We start from the raw sequence: 23,137 nt of genomic DNA, 5'->3' as shown, positions 1-23,137 counted from the left end.
GTTGCGATTCAGCAGCGATTCACATGCGTCGATACGGTCAAAGATGTTTTTTTGCGTCAACGTGTGTGGCACCCATACATCGAGCTTCTTTGTGAATCCAAGCTTCTTCAAATGGTTAATAACGGTTTGATGACTTATCCTCAACTCTTGGCCGATGCTACGGCTGCTACTATGCCGGTCTTTCTCGGCTAATTCAGCGATTTTGTCGCAATTTTCGACGACAGGCCTTCCGGAGCGTGGCGCATCTTCGACGACCTCTACACCAGAACGAAAACGTTGAAACCATCGTTGTGCGGTGGAAATGGAAACTGTATCGGGTCCATAAACTGCACAAATTTTATTGGCAGCTTGAGATGCATTTTTGCCTTTGTCATAGTAGTACTGTAAAGTATGTCGGATTTTCTCTTTATGTTGCTCCATATTTGCGACACTATAACTCACGAACGACTTAACCAAACAAAACACTGCCGAGGACTATATTAATACCTTTCCAACACGCTATAGTATGACTCGATACAATGAATACAACTAGAACTACGCGCTTACAACGACACCTCGCGGAAATACCGCAGGACTTTTTTGACAGCCTAATATTTTACAAATTGGCGATGCACTGATTGAGACTCCAAAGTGCATGATGAACTGTTGGCGAGCTTCGTCGAGATACAAGATAGGATTTTTCTGGTTCAGGTTTATCAACCAAGTTCGTTTGTCTACATCAAACTTTCTAAAAGTACATGACGTTTGCTACGAGTTATTATTGCTTCTCGTTCATATTCCACAATCCAGGAACTGATGCTTGATTTGGAATTCTCGTAGATTATACTTAACTGTGATTGTGATGATCCTAGGAAGTAGTAGCCATACAAACAATGATATTTTGTGTTGATGTTAGCCTGACGATGCTGAACGTTTTCAATAATTGAATTTTCCATGCTGCTATTAATCGAAAATGCTGGCGAAATACGAGTAATTAGCAATAACGATAATTAGATTTGTCATTTTTGACATGTTTAGCTGTGAAAGGCAAACGCAACAATTTCTACGACCGTTTTGCGACTGTTTCGAACCGTCGTGTCCCATTAGGGAATATACGCACAATAACAAAAAAAATGCAATAAAGTTGCCTTTCGACCATTTGACGACTGTATTTAGTCACATTCTTTTTCAGTGTATCTTCACTTATTCCAAAGTCGGGACTACCTTGATGCAGTTGCATCAGAAATGAAATGTCAAATGGCTTTCGCAATTTTTCATCGTCGCAATCGACGAATCGAGATTCGTTGCTGCTGCGTTATGGCCGATGCACGCGGCTTTACACGCTCTCGCTAATTTGTTTTTACTTTTTGTGCGATTCTCTACATTTTGCGTCCAATTCCGGTCGGATTCGCCAGCCGGTGGTACGGCAAAGTGTCCTAATCGAGAAGTGATACCTATTGGAGTGTTCCGCCATCGCGAAATAGTGACTTTTGTTTATCAGTTTGTGATATTGATTTTCCTGTGACTGCACTTGAAAATTTTCCCGTGTAGACAGCAGCGGTGACGAAATATATCAGCTGGAATCAAAACTTTCGGCGACTGAACGTTTCTCGGACGATGTTTGTTTACTGAGCGCAGTGGAAGCAAAATGTATAATGGAATCGGTTTGACGACTCCTCGGGGTTCCGGCACAAATGGACACGTACAGCGTAATGTTGCCTTCGTACGACCGGGCAAGAAGGACAGCGTCAACTATCGCACCGAGGATGATTTGGCCAAGCTGGACGCTCAATCGAACCGGCAGCCCAATCAAGGCATACTGGACCACGAGCGGAAGCGAAAAATCGAAGTGAAATGTGCCGAACTGGAGGAAGTGCTCGAGAGTCAAGGGTGAGTTTGTTTTGAAGATCGGGAACGAGATGAGACAGTCTCAAAAGTACATATGCGTGTTGTTTTTGTTTTTTTTTGCGCAATCAAACAGGAACGTAACGATTTGCCCATAACAGAATGTAGTGCCAATCAATAATGTGAAAAAATATGTTAAATGCGTGTAATACTTTCCGTTTAAATTTCTGCCAATTGTTATTAACGCTCTATTTGGTCCGATTTTCCTAGTGTGCGTTCTATGATGCGACTTACAATTTTAAAAACATGTAATGAGATAAAATGTTACCTTCAATTTAATTAATTTATATAGCTTTTCATTTTTATCAACTCTTACCGGCCAGCTATCCGAAAAATCGGACAAATTATTTTTGTTTTTGATAATTTCGAACTGCTGGCCGGTAATGGCTTAATCTCGGCTGATTGTTTTTCTCAGAATAACGCAATAAAACCTTTCATACTAATCCAAAACATTCACTACCTAATTGTAGACTCGGCCAGGAGGAAGTTCGTGCCAAGGTGGAGCTTTACCGCTCGAAGCTTATGAACCAAGGAACAATGGAACTACCAAAGGACGAATTCGGACGGCTAATGTAAGTACCGGAAGCGCATTTCACCTTTTATTCAATACTGTACTGGGAGGGGGGGGAAGCCTTTCAAGCTACTTCACATTCTACCTGAGGTACACATTGCGAGTCGTTCATTGACCGTTATCTGATCCTACGCGCCACCCTTCTGTGCAGTCCCCTTTAATGAACATGTTAATTGATTGCTAACGTTGTGTTCCATACTCTCTAGTGTGGGGAAAATATGTCCTAAGAAGTGTTTTTGCTTTTGTTACACATGGAAAAGAACGCATATTCGTCATCAGTTTCACTGCTATAGTATTTTAGGTACCAAGACTTTCTATATCGATTTGGGATATTAAATTGACCTAGATATTATTGAGTTGGTTTATTTCCACGTTGTTCTATTTACAGACACGTTATTCTCATGTCTGATCTATCTGGTCAGAGTTGTGAATGTACATTTTATTACATTGCACATTCATGGTTTTAGCCGGAAAGGGAGAATATAATTCAACTTATTGCCGGGTAGAAATATTGTGGCGCGGGAAAAACATCATGGGTATAAAGGCGGCATTCCATCTATTCAACATGCTACATGCGTCAAGTCAATGGTGATCAACAATGGATATGGGTACTTGCGCAATTTTTTATTTTGTTTCCACCTTAGCCACTACACAGCGGTATGTCAACGCTCACTGCTCCAACATATCTGTTCTGATGTTATTGTTCTCATGATCAAACATTCTGTTGTTCCATTATTGTGGTGAGTAATGATAATCTATATAAATAAAAACGTAAAGCAAAATCTGTTGGTAAGCTGAAACCCCGAAGAAGGAATGGTTCGATTTTAGCCTCCTGTATTTTGTTGTATTCGTCTCTTGCCTTAGATCAATATAATGGAGATGTAAATCGGAAAAATTTCAGAAAATCCTGAAGGAAGGTCGGTCATAATAAGCGTTGTTAGTCCATTGGATGTTTGCGCTATCGAAATTGATCTTCGTTCGTAAGTGGAAATGGATTTTCAGGCGAAATAACGCATTTTCATATCTTATATCTATATAAATTCAATATAGTAGAGAGAAAAATCGGAAAATTGAATTCCCACATATTCGAAAATCACATCATAATAAGCGTTGTTAGTCCATTTGATGTTGGCGCTAACGAAGTTGATTTTTGTTCGTAAGTGGAAAAGGATTTTCAGACGGGATAACGCATTCCTATATTTTCTATCTATATGAACAAAAATGGAAGGCCAAATGTATTGGTGTGCCCTAAACCCGAGGAAGGAATGGTCCGATTTGAGCTGTCTTTATTTTGTTGTATTCTCTTTATCAAACATGTATTCCATGCAACGGAGAAACATGTTATTTCCAAATGCTTGAATTTTGAACGAGAATTGTGTCTGAAAATAATTTCATATTATAGGGACGAATTTTTGTAGAAGTACTAGACAATTTATAGTAAAAGGAAATTGTAAAGGGTCAAAGGGTAATCAATCAATGTGGAGTTCAGTGATTGGACTCGACGTGGAACGTGGATGTTTGAAAGTATTCAAATCAAAAAATCTATTTTGGTCGTCAATAAATGACGTAGTTGCTCCAATATTGTCGTGCTACACACGCCGCACCGATCCGCAGGCCATTGGATAAGACCAACATTGCTCGACAAGACCAATTATGTCGTAAAAAGAGACACTCCAATATGCAAGAACCATTGACTCGTAGCATGTAGCATGTTGAATAGATAAAATTCCGCCTTAAGACGGTCTGCGACAGTATATAAGCTATGATTTTGCGAATGTCCAAGCCGACATACCTATAACTGTGGAAATTTCATCAGATCGTGGTGCAATAGTTTTGAATTGCAATGAATAATGTTTCAAAACCAAAATTAATCACTAAAGCTCGGTCAGACCTTGCTAAAGGATCGTATCCTATATTTCGAACTAACCGAGTAATCAGTGTAACACAGGTTTGTCTGCGCGAAAGCGCCGCTTCCAATGGCAGGTCCGGCGGTCGACTCGGATACTGGATAATAATCTACTAACCGGCCTAATACCGGATATTAGAAAAAAATCAGCTGACCAGCCGTTCTCCCATGATGATGAGTTATACGTACGTGGGAAAAACTCTCTTTTATATATAAAGATAAATAATTTCTCATTAACAGGAGATACATCATAACAAAAAAGCTTATTAACATCATTCATACACAATCAAAAATATGGTTTGATTACTGGAATACTAGTTTTTTTTTTAAATTAAATTAATATCAACTTATAACATAATTTATTAACAGTAGTAAACGATTCTGCAAGGAGATAAAATCTATCAAACCTTGCCAATTTGGGTACTGCTTAGAGTTTAACTCATTTTATACCAAGCGTTCGAAAAATCGAACGGCAATTTTGATTTTTTTTATGACTGGAAAGCAACCATATGGTAAATTTTTGGAATCAAATGGTACCTTAGTTTATTGGCTACCACTTACTGTCAATCTTATTCAATTTCGCATAACTTTACTGGGCAATCAATTCGATTTAAAGCAACTATGTACGGAAAGTACATGACCTAACAAAAAACAAATTCATAAATATGTAAACTTTTCTACAGTATCATTTTGATAAAAGGTCACACATTGTGGCGCAGGTCAAAAACCATTGGATTGAACCTCCGACAGGTATAAAAATTGTCAAGGTACCACTGAAGTATATCTCGAATGCAGTGACAGCTTGCCAGATCTGGCCAAAACATCACCGGACGTTTCTCCAGGCACTCTACTATACATTCTCGAGTTCATTGTGTCGTTAACTATGGTTTTCTGTCCACAGCTGCAAATCCATTGTCAAATCAAGAAGTTCCTGGCAAATGTATTAGCGAAAACAAACTTAAATTTGTAGGGAACGTCTCCTCTAGCAGTGGTGTTATAGAATTTCAGGCCTGGGGCTGTCTAAAATCCATCTTCACACACGTTTATTCATCTATCACCATGCATGTTTCGTAGTTCGTCAGAACCTTGTTGTACAATTTCCAAGCGTGTCTTTCGGCCATCAGATTTTGCTTCATCGTCCTGTTTGGTTGCTTGCTGGTTCAAAATTACGATAATAATGTCACTTACGGATTCGCTGGATGGTACTTTTGTTAGAGTTGTGTTTGTGGCGATGTCGCATTTTGAAATTTCCGGGGGGCGGGTTTGTAATTATCTCAATATTTTCAGCCTCAACTTCCGGTCGTATGTTCCACTACAGCAACAACATACAGGGACAACAGTTGCACGTTCACATTCCAGCACATCGTACACTGTCGATTTAGCCACTTTCAGCGATTTCGCGATTTCTTCTCTCGGCCCCCATCCTGCACAACCTCTTCAACACAAAATGGATCAACTGGAATTTTCACTGTCGAAAGATACAGGTTTTCCAAACAGTTTGCTGTCAAAATATTTGACATACGCATACTTCGACCGCTGCTATAAAATGAATAAATGAACAGTGATTCCAAATTCTAACTGTATCAATCCTTAAGGGTGAACAGATAAAATGACCGCTTGCACCTTCATTCTTCAGCACAAGTGTTCAAGCCATATTGCAGAGCAGAGCAGAGTAATGCAAAAATATAAAGTTCATATGAATGTCCTCAATATAAACTATGGTTTCAGACATGAGACTATAATCACCAATTCAAATTAAAAAAAACACAGATAGATTGTTTTTATGGTATTTACAATGCTCTAATTGAAACTCGGGAACTTATATACCCTGGCTACTAATTGATCTTTGTTGAATCTGTGAGATTGATATGAAACTCTCAGTATCTATTTCGAAAATAATTTTTACACATTGAAAATGTGTACGTTATATCGTTATGCATGTTGCATTGTTGCATGCATCTTGATTTATAAAAATGTTGAACGCAAAGCAACGAGATGGTTTTCGTTGGAGGCAATTGTTGAGCAAAGTCTTGAGCGATTTGGAGAACTTAAACAATTCTTTTCGTACCATGTTAAGGAATCGAGGCGGCCAATCCTACGATGATGTCGTTAAAATCGTTAGTCGCTGTCTGGAAGTCACGGAAAATAATAAAGCTGTGAGACTGGTTCCAAAGGGAGCGGATACTTCTTCGTAGACCTCGGTTTCTTACAAGGCCGGTCTAGACCCGGCTTTCAAGGTAAAAGCCCTGGAGAGATCGTCTTGGCCAAAAAAATTGCAGTTTCGAGAATTCGTGGATCTGGCTCCAAAAAACTATCAATTGTAGTCGATCTGCATTATTCCAGTCCCGAGCGCGCACAAAAACAATCAATGAGAGATCTGAGTCATTCTGTCACAGTCCTGCCTTTCACCGAGGAATCAACTATAAGGGTCCTGTGTACGGGAGCGATTATCAGATCTCTCAACCTGCTATCCCAGACGAGTGTTTATTTTCAAATGAAAATGAGCCTTTACCGATCCAGCCTCAATCTATCCCTAGCCTATTTTTTCCGACGAATTGCTCTGTGATCCAGCATGTGTCGCAAATCTCGATCATAAATCCATCGACCGTTTTCTTACCGTATACTACCAAAACGTTAGAGGTTTGCGGACGAAAACAACCGAATTAAGATTACTACTGTCAAGTTGTGATTATGATGTTCTCGTGCTGACAGAGACTTGGCTACGTTCAGACATCACCGATTCCGAGCTATCGTCGGACTACTTCATCTTCAGATGTGATCGCAGTATTAGTTCGAGCCAATTTTCAAGAGGTGGAGGAGTACTAATTGCCATTAAGCCCGATCCGATCCGATCATTGCGATGCTGTTCAAAGAATCTGTAACACGATGTCTGATGACGACATCGTTATGACTCTAGGTGGCTATAATCTTCCTAATCTAAGGTGGTATTTCGATGAAGATATTAATGGCTATCTCCCCTCTAACTCATCAACAGAGCAAGAAATAGCGCTTACTGAAACAATTTCCACTAATGGGTTGACACAAGTAAAAGCGGTAATGAATTCCAACGGAAGAATCGTTGACCTTGCGTTCTTGAATGCAACAGATCTCGTTGAAGTAGAAGTACCCCCAATCCCGCTACTCAAATTAGATGTCCACCATGAGCCATTTATTTTACGACTTGACACACAGTATAACGCACCAATGCTCACTAGCTCGGATGTCGATTTCCTGGATTTCTACTTCAAACGATGCGACGTCCAGCTTCTAAAGGAAAAAATCTCGTCAATTAACTGAGATTGGGATCTATAAAACTGCTTATCAGTTCACGAAAGCTTATCCCTGTTTTATGAGACACTGAATACCATCTTCAAAGCAATAGTTCCCCGTCGACGTAGTTCAGTCAACATCCATCACAGGAAACCTTGTTGGACCAATGAGTTGCGTCAATCACGAAATAGACTTAGAAAAGCCCGCAACATTTTTTTCAACGACAGGACTGACGAAAACAGGCGCATTCTGCGTCGTAACGAAAGCAGCTACAATGAACTCCTAGCTTCAACTTACAAAGCATAGTTAATAATAATAAGTTAATAATAATAAGTTAATAATAATTCACCACTACCTATACAAATAAAGTTAATAGACTACAGACCAAACTGAAGCAAGATCCGAAGTCATTTTGGAGTTTCATCAAAAACAAAAACCGAATACCATCCAACGTCGAGTATTGCGGATCTACAGCCAGTACATCATGCGAAGCAGCAAACTTATTTGCCAAATTCTTTAAAAGTGTGTTTCGCACGTCTACACAAATACCACTCTTAGAGAATTTTCAACACGTGCCTTCGTTCGATGTTCATCTCCCTGCCAGATAATTTTCGACTACAGAGGTCCTCCAAGCCCTCAATAAACTTGATGCGTCCAAAGGTGCTGGAGTAGACAGGTTATCTCCATCTATCATTAAGGCCTGTAGTCGTGAGTTGGTGGTGCCAATAACACGGATTTACAATCGTTCTATCTCTGATGGTGTCTTCCCAACCATGTGGAGAACTGCCAGAATGATACCCATCCACAAAGCCGGCAGCCTGGATCGTGTAGTGAACTACCGATGTATTTCCATACTCTGCTTCTAAGGTAAAATGCTTGAAACACTTGTTCACCACTACCTATACAATGCCGCTTAACCGATTGTGTCCGAATATCAGCATGGTTTCGTTGAACGCCGGTCGACAACTACAAATCTGATGTGCTACGTGAACAAATTATTCCGTGCGATGGAGAATCGGCGCCAGGTAGATTCAGTCTATGTGGACTTCTCAAAGGCTTTTGACACGGTACCTCACACTTTTGCCACAACTAAACTGAAGCACATAGGATTCTCGGATTGGATAACCAGTTGGCTGAAATCCTACTTATCGGACCGCAAATGTTATGTCCAGATTGGCGCAGATTGCTCTACTATATTTGATATCCCTTCCGGAGTTCCACAAGGAAGCGTGCTTGGACCCCTAGTTTTCATTCTTTTCATCAACGACCTAGATCATCGATAGTCAACAGATAAATTACTCTCTGCTGATGACCTGAAAATCTTCAGGGTCATTGCATTAGATCTGGACTGTATTGCCATGCAAGATGATATCGACGAGCTACTCAAATGAAGTGAAGAGAATGGAATGTGTTTGAACGTTAGCAAATGTAAGGTGATCTCGTTTACTCGGAGTCAGGCTAGTCTGGGACACGCTTATAAGATCGGAACGATAACTCTTGAACGTGTAAATGCCATCCACGATCTTGGAGTAATCTTCGATTCCAAATTGGGGTTCAAGGAACATGTCACAACTATAGTTTCCAAGGCATATTCTGTCCTAGGATTTATTCGTCGACACGCATCGTTCATCACTGACGTTTACGCATTGAAATCATTATTTTGTGCTCTTGTCCGCAGCATTTTAGAATATGCCACTCTACCATTAACTCGGTTCGTGGTTATCTCTCCAATACCGCCGGCACCCCGCTCACCATGTCATGCTCCACTTGGTCTAACCACCTTGCTCGTTGCGCTCCTCGTCGTCTCGTGCCAGCCGGATTTCCGATGAACACCATTTTTGCAGGATAGTTGTCCGACATTCTTGCAACATGTTCTGCCCAGCGTATCCTTCCAGCTTTGATCAATTTCTGGATACTGGGTTTACCTGTGAGTTGCGTGAGCTCGTGGTTCATCCTTCACCTCCATACGCCGTCCTCCTGCCCACCGCCGAAGATGGTTCTTAACACCCGTCCTCCAAAGACTCCGAAGGCTCGTAGGTCCTCTTCGAGTATTGCCCAAGTTTCGTGCCCGTAGAGGACAACCGGTCTTATTTTCAGTGTTTAGTGTCTCCGTCGATAGTTTCAGCTGTTGTCCGATAAAATGAAATAGGTTTGGAAGAAATTCCAACGGACTAACCATCACTTGAAGAAATTGAAGATGTTGTCAAAAAACAACTGAAAGATGTTTTAAAGCCTTCATTTAATTTCGTTAGCCAGCTTCAGCTTCAAAAATAACAAAGGGATTTTATAATTAAAAACGTTTTGGGTGCAATACCCAACCATAGACATGACTATTGGTTAGCATGACTATTAGATAAACATGACTATTGGATTAATTTGCCAGAGAGACTAGATTGAAATTTTGAGATTAGTTGTATTAGATTGACAAATAAAGAATTAAATATGAAATAAGATTAAAAAAGAAAATAGGGGCTTAGAATGAAAGGGGTGTAAGTGATTTGATCGATTTCTCTACATAGACTTTCTCTTTTGGTCATAACTTAGCTGCAAATACATTCCCAGCTGTATTTGACAATGCGGAAGATAGGTCAGAACCTCATCTATCGGATTCTATAGCAAACTCAAATTGGAACGTTTTTGCAGTTGAGTTATTAACTGAAGAAAAAGTTGATGAAGAGAAATCGATCAAGTCACTTACACTCCTTGCATTCTAAGCCCCTCAAATATCGATATATTTTATTGAACTTGGGTTGAGTATTCAAAATAGATATTCGCAAAACAAATTAAACGGCTCAATTTGCAGTAAAATTTCTATACAACAGCTATATATAAATCGTAAATCTTCGGCTGGAAACTATTCAAACTGATAACTTGTTTACATTGATAACGCATGATAAAATGGGCTGTTCTTTTATGTAACTGATTACTATAAAAATGAGTAGCTTAACTGGTTAAAGTCTGATTTGTTTCACTTACACCAACGTTATGAGTAAATGTTGAGTTCGTTGAATTATTCGATGTCGAATTTGATGAGTGATAATGCTAAGAACCAATATTATATTTCATGTGTTTCATTGTTTCATTATCTACTTGAAAATTCAAATGCAGAAATTTAAGTAGTTACAACAAAAAAAAACGAAATTGCTTCTCTACGTTCATCGCAGTGCAGTGAACAGAGAATAGTAATTATATAAGCAGCGTTTTAATGGTTTCTTATATATCTATTAAGAAATGCGAAGTGATAAGAAAGGCATGTTTAGACTCTACAAATATGTGATTCAAATGTAGATTTAGCTTATAACACATAATACTGGTAATTGTATATTTTCGAACGATGTATGAAAGCTGTATAGAACTACGTCTGTTATGCGTACAAACAGTGAAATTTTCGAAAACGTTTTATCAAAATTGCTCAAATGTTTTCGAACATAAAATGTTTGTTCGCATGTTGAGCATACGTATTAGATTGTGTAGAAAGCGTAACAGCGAGAGAGTCAATTTTGTTCATTTTATCGTTTACGTTTCCTATACAAACATGGGCAGTTCAAATCTGACAAAATCTGAAATCTGAAAAATAACACTTCTCTGATTTCGAGATATGTTATGTAAAAAAAAACCTCAACTTTCAAGAAAAAATATAAAAAAATATAGCCTCATTGGTCCCGAGACCATGTAAACTATAAAAAAACAAATACAATCAATAATTACGAAACAAAATCCAATCTTGATCGCCAGCTTATTGTTTTTTTTCGAAAAAAGGCTATTAAATTGGCTTTAATTTGATATGTCGATCGTCTGAATCGGTCCAGTAGTTCAAAAATTATGAGTTTTGTGGTGAAAAAAGGAGACAAAATTGATTTTTCAGACCATCGGTTAACTTTGAAAAATTATAACCTAAAAACGAAAGAAACGCCTCTCTGGTTTCGAGATATGTTAGCTTTCAGCTTTCAAGAAAAAATGAAAAAATATAAAAAATATAGCGTCTTTGGTCCCAAGACCATGAAAACTATAAAAACAAATGCAATCAATAATAACTTCGGGGGTCTCCGTAGCCACATTGGTTGCGCGTTCGCTTAGTAAGCGATCGATTGTGAGTTCAAAACTCAGGGCCCTCATTGACCATCTTTGTGTTGTTACAGAATAACTACGTCCACGCAACCAATCATCAGCGATGGAGATCGATCCACGGTCGAAATAAGATCGATTCATCCATACAACTGCTCTGCTCTGCAAGACACATCGGGCTGCTGTTCTATAAATAACTCAACAATCATCAATCAACTGTCTCCGCTGTCCGGTCTAACTGGATAATGGAAGAACAGAACGAAAACTCTTACGCTTATATGGCAACTGTGTAAATGTGTACCATATGCAATGGTATAGAAGGGAATACTCTAACGCCGAAAACATGGCAACTGTGTAATGTGCTAATTATAGATATGATAAACACATGTACATGTACACGATTGAAATTCGGCTCTGTTACAGCTAAAATGCTAATGAGCCTAAAATAAACAAAAGGGATAAAAAAAATAATGATAACTAGAACAAAACTCGAATTCTCTACAACTATAGAAAAAAGATCAGCTAATAGGCTTTAATTTGATATATCTATCATCTAAAGCGGTTCAGTGGTTTAAAAGTTATGAATTTAAAAAAAAATCATTTTTGGGAAAAAGTGAAAAAAAAAGTTTTTTCGGACCACCCTAATATGGAAACCCCTATTGAAAAAAAAAAAATACGGGTCTAATGTTTTACGATGAAGAACAAAATTACCACTTTTGACGAAGATCTGAGAACCACTATATCGGTTTGGCATGGAATGGCTGTATATGTTTTTTTTTTAATTTTTTGGTGGGGTCTTCCCGTTTTAGGAACTCCTAAATAGTCTGACTTGACTATTTTTTGACTTGAAAAGGTTGCAATTGGGTAATTTGGATGTTCTTCTAAGTAGTTGAAACGACTTTCCAATCCAGCGTTAGCTTTCTTACCATGAATCGGTAGTCTAGGTTTCTTTTAATAATAAAAATTGTTTTTAAAGCAAAAATAAATGTATCCGACATCTTTGAAAAAATAAGAAAAAGTCGGGATAGACGGACACTTGAAGGGAAAAATGGACACTAACTGAAAATTCAAGTTTATGTACCCGATAAGTTTTTGAGGTCTTCAAATAGGCATCAAAAATGATCGAACTTGGCTTGATTAAAATCACCTAGAAGGACTTTTTTTCTGATTTTTTAAGTTCTAAAAACCCGCTCTGCTGATACGTCCATGAAATCTGGTTGCTCTTGCAAACTTAGTTAGTGAGAATCTATTTAAAAAGGAAGAGATAATCAATTTGTTTTCAAAACAAAATGTTTGTCTTTCCCTTCGGTGGAGTTTCCGTCTTATCTGACTTGATTAGCATTCTTTTAACATTGATATTTCTGGAGTAAAAATGAGAAAACTTACCGCTGGTTCGATGAAATGGAAGGAAAGTGATGCTAACAGTTCGGCTGAAAAGTTTATAAGGCAACACAGTAAAACTATTTTTTTGCAAAATTCAATTTTATTATTCAACATAATTGCCTCCAAGCGATACAGCAATTATAGCGAACTTTTCGATACCATTGTTATTTTTATCAAATTTCTTGCCAGTGAGCATTCTCTTCAGGTCTCTTCAGTGAGCATTCTCTGCAGTCGCTGGGGGCCAGATCTGTAGAACACGGTAGATGCGGAAGCAATTCGAAGCCCAACTCGTGCAATGATCACGGGCCTGATCACGAACATCACTGCCACGAACGCTTTCACGTCACTTACATTTCACTCAATCTTTTTGTGTCTATCATCATTGTCACGGACAGTTGCGTGTAAAAATGAACTCCGTGAAGTGAAAGTGTTCATTCCCGTTTATAAGAGACATATTGGTTGCATAATGTCGGGTGTTGAACGTTGTGTCGGTTGCATAATTTCGGACGTATGAACGTTATGTAGGTAAAATATGAGATATTATTCCACTTAATTAATCGTATGTTTTAGAATGGCTCAAGGAGAGGAGGAATACTTGGTTGCTCGGGAATATAATTTTACGCTATAGATAAAACATGAATATTATGTTTAAAAATCAAAATCTCGCACACTCTTGCACTTTGCTCTGTCTTACCCGTTTGAATAGTGAGAAATATTTAGAATAATTTTTTATGAACCGTTTCTACAATTTTGGTGAATAATAATATCATCTATATCTCAGAACAAACCCGAATTTATCCACCTCACGATTAGTATAACCTGAGCTACTCCCATATGGGATTCTCAAGTTTAATCCTCTTATCCTTCCCATTCTCGTGTAATTTAATACACGTGACATGAGGTTTGATTTAATTATTTAAACAGAAACTGGTCAGCACTTTTTTAATATTCTTCCATTCAAAGTATGTCTTCAAAACAATACCGTTTAAAAACATCTATAACGTAAAAAGTTATAACTATCGTCCTGATTGTGGCCTCCATTGCCATGTTATGTTATTGCAACTCTTTCTTATTCTAATCCTAAAAATAGAAACAAAAAACTTGTGTTCATTCAGGACAATCGGAAGCAGACCTTCGTCACGTTTCAATGGGCCTACGGGAGCTACATTTTTAATCCTTAATTACATCCCATAGCGCATTTACCGAATTCAAATAAACAAATTTACGTCCTCTGGATACGTCAGAATATCGTTCTAAAAAGGCCACCAGGCGGGTAGATTGCTGTTTGTTTATCTTTTGTTTCTTAAACAAGACGAGACAATATTCAAAATGTTAGCAAAAAAGCTAGATAAATATGAAATAAAACTAAATCCATTCCGCGTGACTAGCTTTCACCATCTAAAACACAACAAAACACAAATATACCTGTTTTTCACCGTGACATGACAGTATCGTGGTATTCATAATAACACCGAGTTCATCAAAGTTGTCACAACGGATGAACTCTTCTGGATTCTACACACTCGGTGACAGCCGTAATAAGGTTGTATACAATTCACTTCGTTTTAACCGTGAAGTGACGTTCGTGATCAGGCCCTCGGATTTTTCCATTTTTTTCACAATAGCAAAAGTTGCTTTACTCTCAATGCTGTAACTCACGAACCAATCGACCGATTGGAATTAACGAAGATGTGTGCTCACAGCATGAAAGAGAGTGTTATGTTATTGCGAAGGACTTATGGAGGTTACAAATTTAGGAGACATTAGTACCCTACTGTCGAAATCTCGTGAGGTGAAGTGACGTGAGCACCAAAGTTGACGTTTTTCTTTTTTGTTGTTGTTATAGATCGATTAACAATTTCAAAAACTGCGAAGTTTTGCAGAAATGTGAAAAAAATTACCCCGTAAAACCTTGAAAACGTAGTGGCCATTTCTACTGTGAGGTGGCGGGAGCGCCATAAGATCAAGTTGATTGTGATGCGATGTGATTTTTTATCTGATCTGATGGCACAGAATGACGAGCTGGGACAGCAAATTTCACACAACAACATTTTTTGTAATGGACGTTTAGCATAATGAGGGTCACATGCGTTTGTTCTTGTGCGAAATAACTTTTCCGAAAAGCTTGTCATGCCAAAATTTTCAACGAAAAAAAGGCAGTGCTACATTTATAATGAGCATCTTCTATTAGAACTTCAAACCATGCATTTAGAATCTCTGTTTAAAAATCTCGTTAAATATTCAAATTCATAAAACCAAAATCAGCTTAATGGAATAATTTATCCCATATTGAAGCGGATTACTGTTATCACATATATCGTATAGAGATTGTAACTAAATAGTCAAAACCCACCAATTTAATTGCTACAAAGTCGAAAAGTGTGTGGAACTTTTCTCCCTGATGCTTCCCCATGCTTCGTTCAACTGCGCCATGTTGGAGAAAATAATTGGAAACAGATTGTCGCATACTTTGATGGATGTACGCCAATCGGTTGTAGAAACGGCAATTGAGATTCGTTGTTTCCACAACAAACTGACGTTGGTAGCATAGCTTAAATGAAAGCGCTTTTTTTTTCAAAAATCAAGCCGAGGGCAATGTTTTTCCGTCAAGTGTAAACATTTTGTACAGATTAGATTTCCGTAGCATACGCGTTGATTATAGATGCAATTTTAGAAAAAGCCTCGTACTGAAAATTCTCCGCTCTGGCGCTTACGTTACTATGTGAGATTACGGCAGTCTAGGTGACGTTTTAAACTTGGATTACTTTGGCTGAACATTTTTTAAAAATTTTCTTCGATTATAACATTTTTGGAATCACAAAGGGGAAGTCATTCGTTTACATCCGAAGACGCGAAGGACGATATCGTTAAAGCATCTATAATAAAAAATCGTTTACATCCAACCGGGTGCAGCATCTTTCGTGCGAAGTACAACGACATTCAACATCTGATGAAATATGTATCTCCTAAACTGGTGCCCGATGATCAAAACATTGTTAATATTAATTACGCCTTGGTTAGCCCCGAAGAATCATAAGTTTTCCTCTAAGATTTTAATATTATTGTAGTAACGATTCAGATTAAAAATACATCCAGCCACAGTGCACTGAAAATCATATTCTTTGATCTTCATAATAGATTTGATCTGCCACGGTCAATTAGTGGGAGCCAAAACTTGAAATTGAAATATATCAAAATGATGTTGGCCTTGGTTCATTTTGGCAGAACCCCGACCATTTATCTTTTATCTTTCGGCACTAATATTACTCACTTTGGGGATGAAGTATAATAAATGGATAAAATAATCAATCAATCTTTAATCAAATGTGTGCGTTGTGGTGTCTTTAGAAGGAAGAATAAATAATAGAAAATGTAAATATTTAAATCAATGTCATAAAACTATCGGAAAAGATAAAATAGTATATTCTAGTTCTACATAACATAGCTTTTGATGCTGTTTATACATTTGTCAGTTATCGAATTTCCATGCTTTATGTTTTTTTTCATTTATTCATTCACCATAAAATGTACGGTTTTGCATTACATTCGAAGGAATAAAAGTATAGCAATCATAAAATTAATTGATCTCTACTTCATTTTCGTTACATTTCTTTATTTGCTGTTTTTCTGTTCATCATTTCTATGAGTCCAGTTCGTGTTTTCATGTCACTAAATTACTACATAATGAGTTGAAGGAAACTCGAAAGGAGTCATCTTATATTTGTAGCCAACCTGACCAGCATGAGCAGTAGCAAATATTGTCAATATTAAAATTTTCATATATGATTGTTCAATCTCAGTGTTGAACGTTCAACAAAACTAAAAATCAATAATTCACTAACAATTGAGCGATGTTTTCGACAAGGTACAATGTAATCGGTAACTTATATCCCAATTGTGGTTTGTACTGACTCCGATAAGTCCCTACGGATATCCTCCATCTTCTGCGCCGTAAACATTCATCGATTCTTCACTGAAACTTCCCATCAGTGACTGAGTATCGTTGGATTCGATCTTCGCAGTGGGATGCTCTCCCGCGTAGTCCAGATACTGTTGCCGTAGGGATGCAGATGGCACAGCGGTCATCTCGGCGAACGTTCGATGCAGTTGACTCTCGTCGACCATCGTTGGACGTTGGGCGTTGTACTTTGTTTTGTACCGCAACCGTTGGTTCACGTACCGATCGTACAGCTTGCCGGTGGGATTCTTCCGCAGGGTATTCCGAGGGCAGTAAAAGGTTTCCGCCTGCTCGGAGGGAAACAGCATAACTATCACCTCGGCATAGTGTCTCATCAGAGCGTGCGTGAAGGTTATGTTGTAGATTAGGAACGGTTCCACCAACATGTGGGTCAACTCGGTGAGGGGCTTTTTGTCCAGTCGGTGATGTTCGGAAAAGTAGTTCAGCACCCAGCGACCAGATCGGTTACCCTGAAGGAACGCAGCCATTGCTTCCGGGGTGACTCGGATCGGAAGGTTCGCCGAGTCCGGGATGGTGTTGGCTCCGTTCGAGGACGATGAGGAAGCAGAAGAAGCGACCGTCGTGGATTGATTGTGGGTATCCGGTAGCATGAGCTGCGTTGTGACGATGCTACTGTTATCGATGACATCGTCGTCAATCTGGTGGCTGGTTGAGATGCGAGGTTTTTTGTCCACATTCAGCCGATCGGTTGTGGAGCGGCGCTCGTAGCGGCGTTTGGTGGGTGCAGAATGTTCCGGGGAGTTCTGCAAATAATTGGAGGTGTTAATTATATCATTAAACAACTGGTCCTCAAACATGTTGGATTTTTTTGAAAAGAAGTATAAGCATTGCCCAGCTGTCCTTGTTTTGTGTCATGCAACAAGAAAGACTGACCATATTATCTTTTTGACGTAGGACTACGTCTTTCATTAAGGGTGCCAAATCAGAAAACAGGTAACGTTTTTATGAAATAAAGTTACCGTTAATACCTATTTTTTCTGCGAACGGATTTTAACGATTTGCGTACCAATCCAATCGGAAATTTTCTAAGATTTGTTTAATATGCTATACACTACAATCCCAAATTGATGAATATTGGTATTCCCATTTCCCTATCCATTTGTTCTGTCCATGTGTGTGCTTTCCCGAACAGAGCTGTCAATAACGGGCAACTTATGCAGCCGCTAGAATAGAAACAACGAAAGGGGCTAGCAAAAAGGGAATATTTGCGAAGTAAACTCCACCCTTGCATAGTAAGTAAGTTGTCGCTAGCGTATCAGTAATGCATCTCCTGTAAGGAAAAGTTCCAGAATTTCTCTGTGCCCGAAACAACGAACGAAAAAGTTGACAAAGAGAAATTGATCAAGTCACTTACACCCCTTGCATTCTAAGCCCCTCACATTTACTCTTCTGCGCATCGACTCTGTTCTGATGCAACAAGCTCCTAACTTTGTTGACGGCTTTGACCGAGAGTCGAAAAATCATTTTTCATACACGATCATTTTCGCGATGTTTCATTTTTATCGTTGCAACTGTGTGCATCTGTTAGACGCGTGTTTGATGTTTGTTGAATGGCGATGCACGAAAGATACCTCTCGTTAAATACTCAGTGCAATGCGTGCATTGACATAAAGAAACAAATTGTGACACCTGACCAATTAATGTATTGTTCTCGCAAAGGTAAGAAAGAATCGTTGCTTCTCGAAATAATTCTACAAACCCACGCAAGCAGGGTTGCCAACTATATTTTTAAAAAAATCAGGAAAGTTAATGTCGATTTTCGAGAAAACAAAAACATTATTTTCAATCAAAGCATTACAATTTAATTTCATATCCATAGTTCTGTTTCACAATCTTTTGTTATATTTCATACAGCTTAAATATTCTATACTCTCAGAACATGTTTGCTTCCTCGTCGAAAACTGCTGCGAGCTATACGTGTGAGAAACATATGATCATAAGCTCATAATACAGAATCCATTCCAAATACCACCAAAAACAGAGTACAGGGTAGCTTCGATATAACGTACATTTCACTTTCAAAATTGTACGTTGTATCGTACGTTATATCGAAGCATAAGAAAGAACTCAGAAACGTAGCTTATCTTACTTTATTGTGCTGCTGTTTGAGTAAGGTTAATAAATAAATTCAACAACTAGTCAGTCTTTCTCATGTTGATTCCCTTCGTACTGTTGCTTAAAACTTGATTCATTTAGAATCCGAAATCACAAAATCAGATGTATTTCGGGATTGGTTAAATGTACAAATCTTATTTTAGTATCAAAATTCAGATAATTTATTGTTCTTGAAGAAAAAAAATATTCAAAAATTAATTAAAAATTTGAAAATATGTACGTATGTACATGTGCACGTGTATCGAGGGTACGTTATATCAAAGTTCCCCTGAATATCTTCCTTCGGGTGAAGACCGGATATGTAAAAGAATTAATAAGTATTCAATTTCAATTTCATTGAATTCATCATCCGTGCTTTGGAATGAATCTTTACTAAACAAATGAGGAAAACGTATCAGCAGATGAAGACTTGTTGAATTTTTCCTAATTTTTATGATATTTAGTGCGGTTATAGATATATTTACCATAGTCTCATAATTGAAGTTGATTCTACTTTGTATGAGTCGAACAAATTACATACAAAATCTATTTATATGAACTGTGGATTCAAAAAATTTCTCTTGAGTAATTTTACACTCTGAAACGTATTCCTATATTAATAACTCTACATACTTCATACATATTATCCTCAATGGAATAATATTGTTCCTCAAACTTAAGCTGGTTGTAATTTCTTAAATTTGTCAGACAATCTGGTTTCATGAAATTTTCTAGCAGTGTTTCGGAAAGCCACGAAACAATTGAGGGTAGAGATAAAAAAAAATAAGTACAGCTTTGCGTCTAGAGAATTTAACTTAATGTAATATATATTCGAGTGCGAACCAGAGAATGATAGTTCTCAGAAACAGAACACAGACAACTTTGCGTAGTTCTATGTCCTAAGCGGTCGTGTCTCGGATACAACCCCTCTAATTTTCCTTTTTCTCATGACTTTACATACTTATACTTGAGTTCGTTTCTATCTTGAAACACACGTACAAGTCATGTATCACACCAGATAAAATATCTTCTAAGCGCTGTATTCATATTGTAGTTAACTTCCTTCCGGTACATCATATCGTACGTTTGCACTATATGATTATCTAGATCACTGATTAATCTCATGGGCAATCGACACTAATAAACCACAGCCAGGGCAGAAGCTAATTGAATAACAAAAGTCATATTATGTGTACTCACCCAGTGTAATCCTTTCCGCCACTCGCGTAGTCTATGCCTGAGCAATATCTTCTGGCCGATAGTTCTCTCGTCGTTGAATATATCGTTCAAATCATGCTCTTCAATCACTCCCAAACATTCCACTGAAACTCCACAATCTTGTTTTTGATGGCGTTGAAGACGACGACAACGAAAGAGCATGGAGTGATAGCGGAAACCAACCGGCATATACACACACACACGGCACAGCGGAGACACAAATGGAAGCGTGAATCAAGCAAAAATGGCAATTAATATTTATGATTCTTTATGCTGAAGTACCACAATGAATTTGAGAATTTATTCAAAAATGCGCCGCTCAGCTAAAGCGTTTCGCTGTGGCATTATTTTGGTTGGTATACAGTCGAGAGCAAAGACATGCGCGTTGGAACTGATCCGCGCCAATAATTGGCTGCCGAAACCAAACGTGATCGATTCGGATTGCATACTTACACATAAGCCGATTCAATGTGGCCACTTTGAGACCCCACTCATTCCGGACCAGGTTATCCAGGGCGAAGCGCTCGAAATCGTCCAGTTCTTCTTTCGCCGTACCCGGCGAAGTCTGATTCTGGCTCGTGTTGAGATTCATGCCTGTTCGGAATGCGCGGTCGGTAAAACGTGTAGCGTTGACAAACTTTTGGTGGTTTGAATTTGGTTAAAAGCTGGTTAAAATGAAACTGTCCGCTTACTACGGCCACTGCTGAAAATAAAATGGTACCCTCATCGCAGTTGGCTGTATGCTCACTGGTAATACCGTACGTGACTGTTGAATTTTATTATTATTGTACCCTATTGATTTTCGCTCTCGTTCTCGCCCATTGTGCTGGTTGTGGCTCTTGGATGTAGAAGCGCACACGAGACGAGTGGGTAAGATGAGAAAATCTGTTCCATGGAGGAAGAGAGAGAGAGAGACAGTGAGAAGGAGCTTGAAGTGAGGAGGGAAGTTCAGCATGTAGGTAACGTTAAAAGAATAATAATAACAAATTCTGAACCCTCGATAGTCGATATATAATAGTAAAATGGTATATTCAAATGTATGATGGTGATCTGACGATGCCAGTGTGCGCAACCGAGATGGAAGATTCGTAGACGAAGAAAATTAGGGATTTCAAATGGAAGATAAAGTTCAGTTTAAAATGTATGCTGCTGCCTGTGCCGAAGGGGAATGACTTGTTTAGATCTACGTATAAAGAAAGCTATTCATGTTACTGAGGCGGAATTTACTACCCATGGCGTTGTTGCTGGCTGGTTTATAGATTTGGCTATGTGTATAACCGGGCTTGGCATCGCCATTGTCTGGGTTGGCTTAGTTGGTGAATAAATATTGTTGTACGTGATTTCGATATTTGCGGTCATTTTAATTTTGGATTTGTGTCAATAATATTTGAATGGTATTTCAAATATTTGGCAACCGATATGCAACAAGAATACTTGAGAACACTTGCTTTTTGAAATACAATTCCAAGGCAAAAAGAGTCGGCATCTACGTACGAAATAATTTCCATTAATGTCAAATCAAATCTTTTCTTCAGCTTTCTTCTATTTCCAAATTCACAGAATGTTCTATTGGTAACATTTCCGCTAAAACTTGATTGATGATTTGATCCAATCATATTCTTTTCCCAACACGTATTCTGCTACCAATCGTCATTCACAGATTTTATCTGCTTCCGAAAGGAGAGAGAGATAGAGTGTGTGTGTATTTACTGTGAACAATTGGTTTCCATGGTAGTTGCGCCTTGTGCAGAATAAGCAGCTTTTCTTTCCATCCCCAGGTAGATCCATCTTGGCTGGTATATTTTTGGTAATTATCCTATAGTACAGTTTGTACATTGAACTTTTAGAACAGCCGTCAATCGTGACATGGCATATTGAAGATAATTGAATTTACAGGCAAAAGAATGTTCATTATTACAGCTTGCTTCTTCTGATGGAAAGTTCCACTTTTAAGAATGAACTGGTGGAGTTGTGCGAGGAAGAGTCTGGAATCCGTTCGAATTTGACATTTTAACGGACTTCACGATCCGATCGGAGTCGAATTTTGCAATTCGCAAACCGTTTGACTCATAACCGATCGAGCAGCGCGAATGTCCATCTTTGGCTTAGAGCAAAACAATCGTCAATGTAATTTAAAGTCGAACTAATTGCGGACTAAGGGTGAATATCGTCTTTTGAACTTGCGTAATTAAAAAGTTCCTGTATCGTTGCGTAATAATTCCTGATTCGATCGGATTCTAGAATAAGTCTCAATTTTTTTAATGAAACCAAATGAGTAATTACTCAAGCTGTAAATAAACTTAATTGAACGAAATTATAATAATTGAAATTCATGATATCGTATATTGAATATTTCAAAAATGCCTCATCCCTATACCTTGACATAGAAGTTTTTCTCTGTGATTGACCGAGGCTAGCGGAATTGCACCAAGAACGCACTGAATGACGCTTGAATGTAGTAATTATTGATGAAACGAATATTTATCCGGCAAGCTTCGAGGCCGGATAGTCGGATATTTGGCTTTATATATGCAAATAGAAAAAAGAAAAAGAATAAAGGGATATAAGGGAAACAAATAAACACATATTTACATAAAAATAATGAGCGACGATTAAATTTTTGTTTTAGAATGAGTTTCCTTGATCGGGTATCAAGTTTTCTACAAAGAACACTTCTACAAAAAACTTGAACAGATTTTTTTTCTGATAATGATATTTCATTGCAATGTAAAGCTTGATGTGGACATTTTGAAATAATTTTAATACT

The 23,137-nt window shown here is 38.2% G+C and overlaps 2 protein-coding genes across 2 annotated transcripts in view; one reads left to right on the top strand and one right to left on the bottom strand.

Annotated features, from left to right (window-relative positions):
- The first annotated feature begins 1,272 nt into the window (after positions 1-1,272).
- LOC129771252 (serine/arginine repetitive matrix protein 2) overlaps positions 1,273-23,137 on the top strand; it is a 78,928-nt gene continuing 57,063 nt past the window's right edge. The window contains exons 1-2 of the mRNA XM_055774716.1: positions 1,273-1,869; positions 2,355-2,456. Coding sequence (XP_055630691.1) covers positions 1,628-1,869; positions 2,355-2,456 — 344 coding nt within the window. The 5' untranslated portion in view covers positions 1,273-1,627. The remainder of the gene's footprint in view (positions 1,870-2,354; positions 2,457-23,137) is intronic.
- Positions 16,480-21,200, bottom strand: LOC129771253 (uncharacterized). Its single transcript, XM_055774717.1, has 3 exons — positions 20,824-21,200; positions 20,353-20,489; positions 16,480-17,801 (listed from the first exon to the last, which is right to left on the bottom strand). Exons 1-3 carry the CDS (start codon positions 20,960-20,962, stop codon positions 17,004-17,006), a joined length of 1,074 nt encoding a protein of 357 aa, XP_055630692.1. The 5' UTR covers positions 20,963-21,200; the 3' UTR covers positions 16,480-17,003.

This window comes from Toxorhynchites rutilus, chromosome 2 (assembly GCF_029784135.1).
Source record: "Toxorhynchites rutilus septentrionalis strain SRP chromosome 2, ASM2978413v1, whole genome shotgun sequence".
Classification (NCBI taxonomy): domain Eukaryota; kingdom Metazoa; phylum Arthropoda; class Insecta; order Diptera; family Culicidae; genus Toxorhynchites; species Toxorhynchites rutilus.
The sequence above is the reverse complement of the archived record's forward strand: the minus strand, read 5'-3'. Positions and strand labels throughout refer to the sequence as shown.

Bases quoted from the DNA above. Each gene is read 5' to 3' on its own strand.
- LOC129771253 (XM_055774717.1), bottom strand. From the start codon at position 20,962: ATGAATCTCAACACGAGCCAGAATCAGACTTCGCCGGGTACGGCGAAA. The intron at 20,490-20,823 runs GTAAGTATGCAA...ATCAAAAACAAG, and splicing joins CACATTGAATCGGCTTATGT to ATTGTGGAGTTTCAGTGGAA. The intron at 17,802-20,352 runs GTGAGTACACAT...AATTATTTGCAG, and splicing joins GGCGGAAAGGATTACACTGG to AACTCCCCGGAACATTCTGC.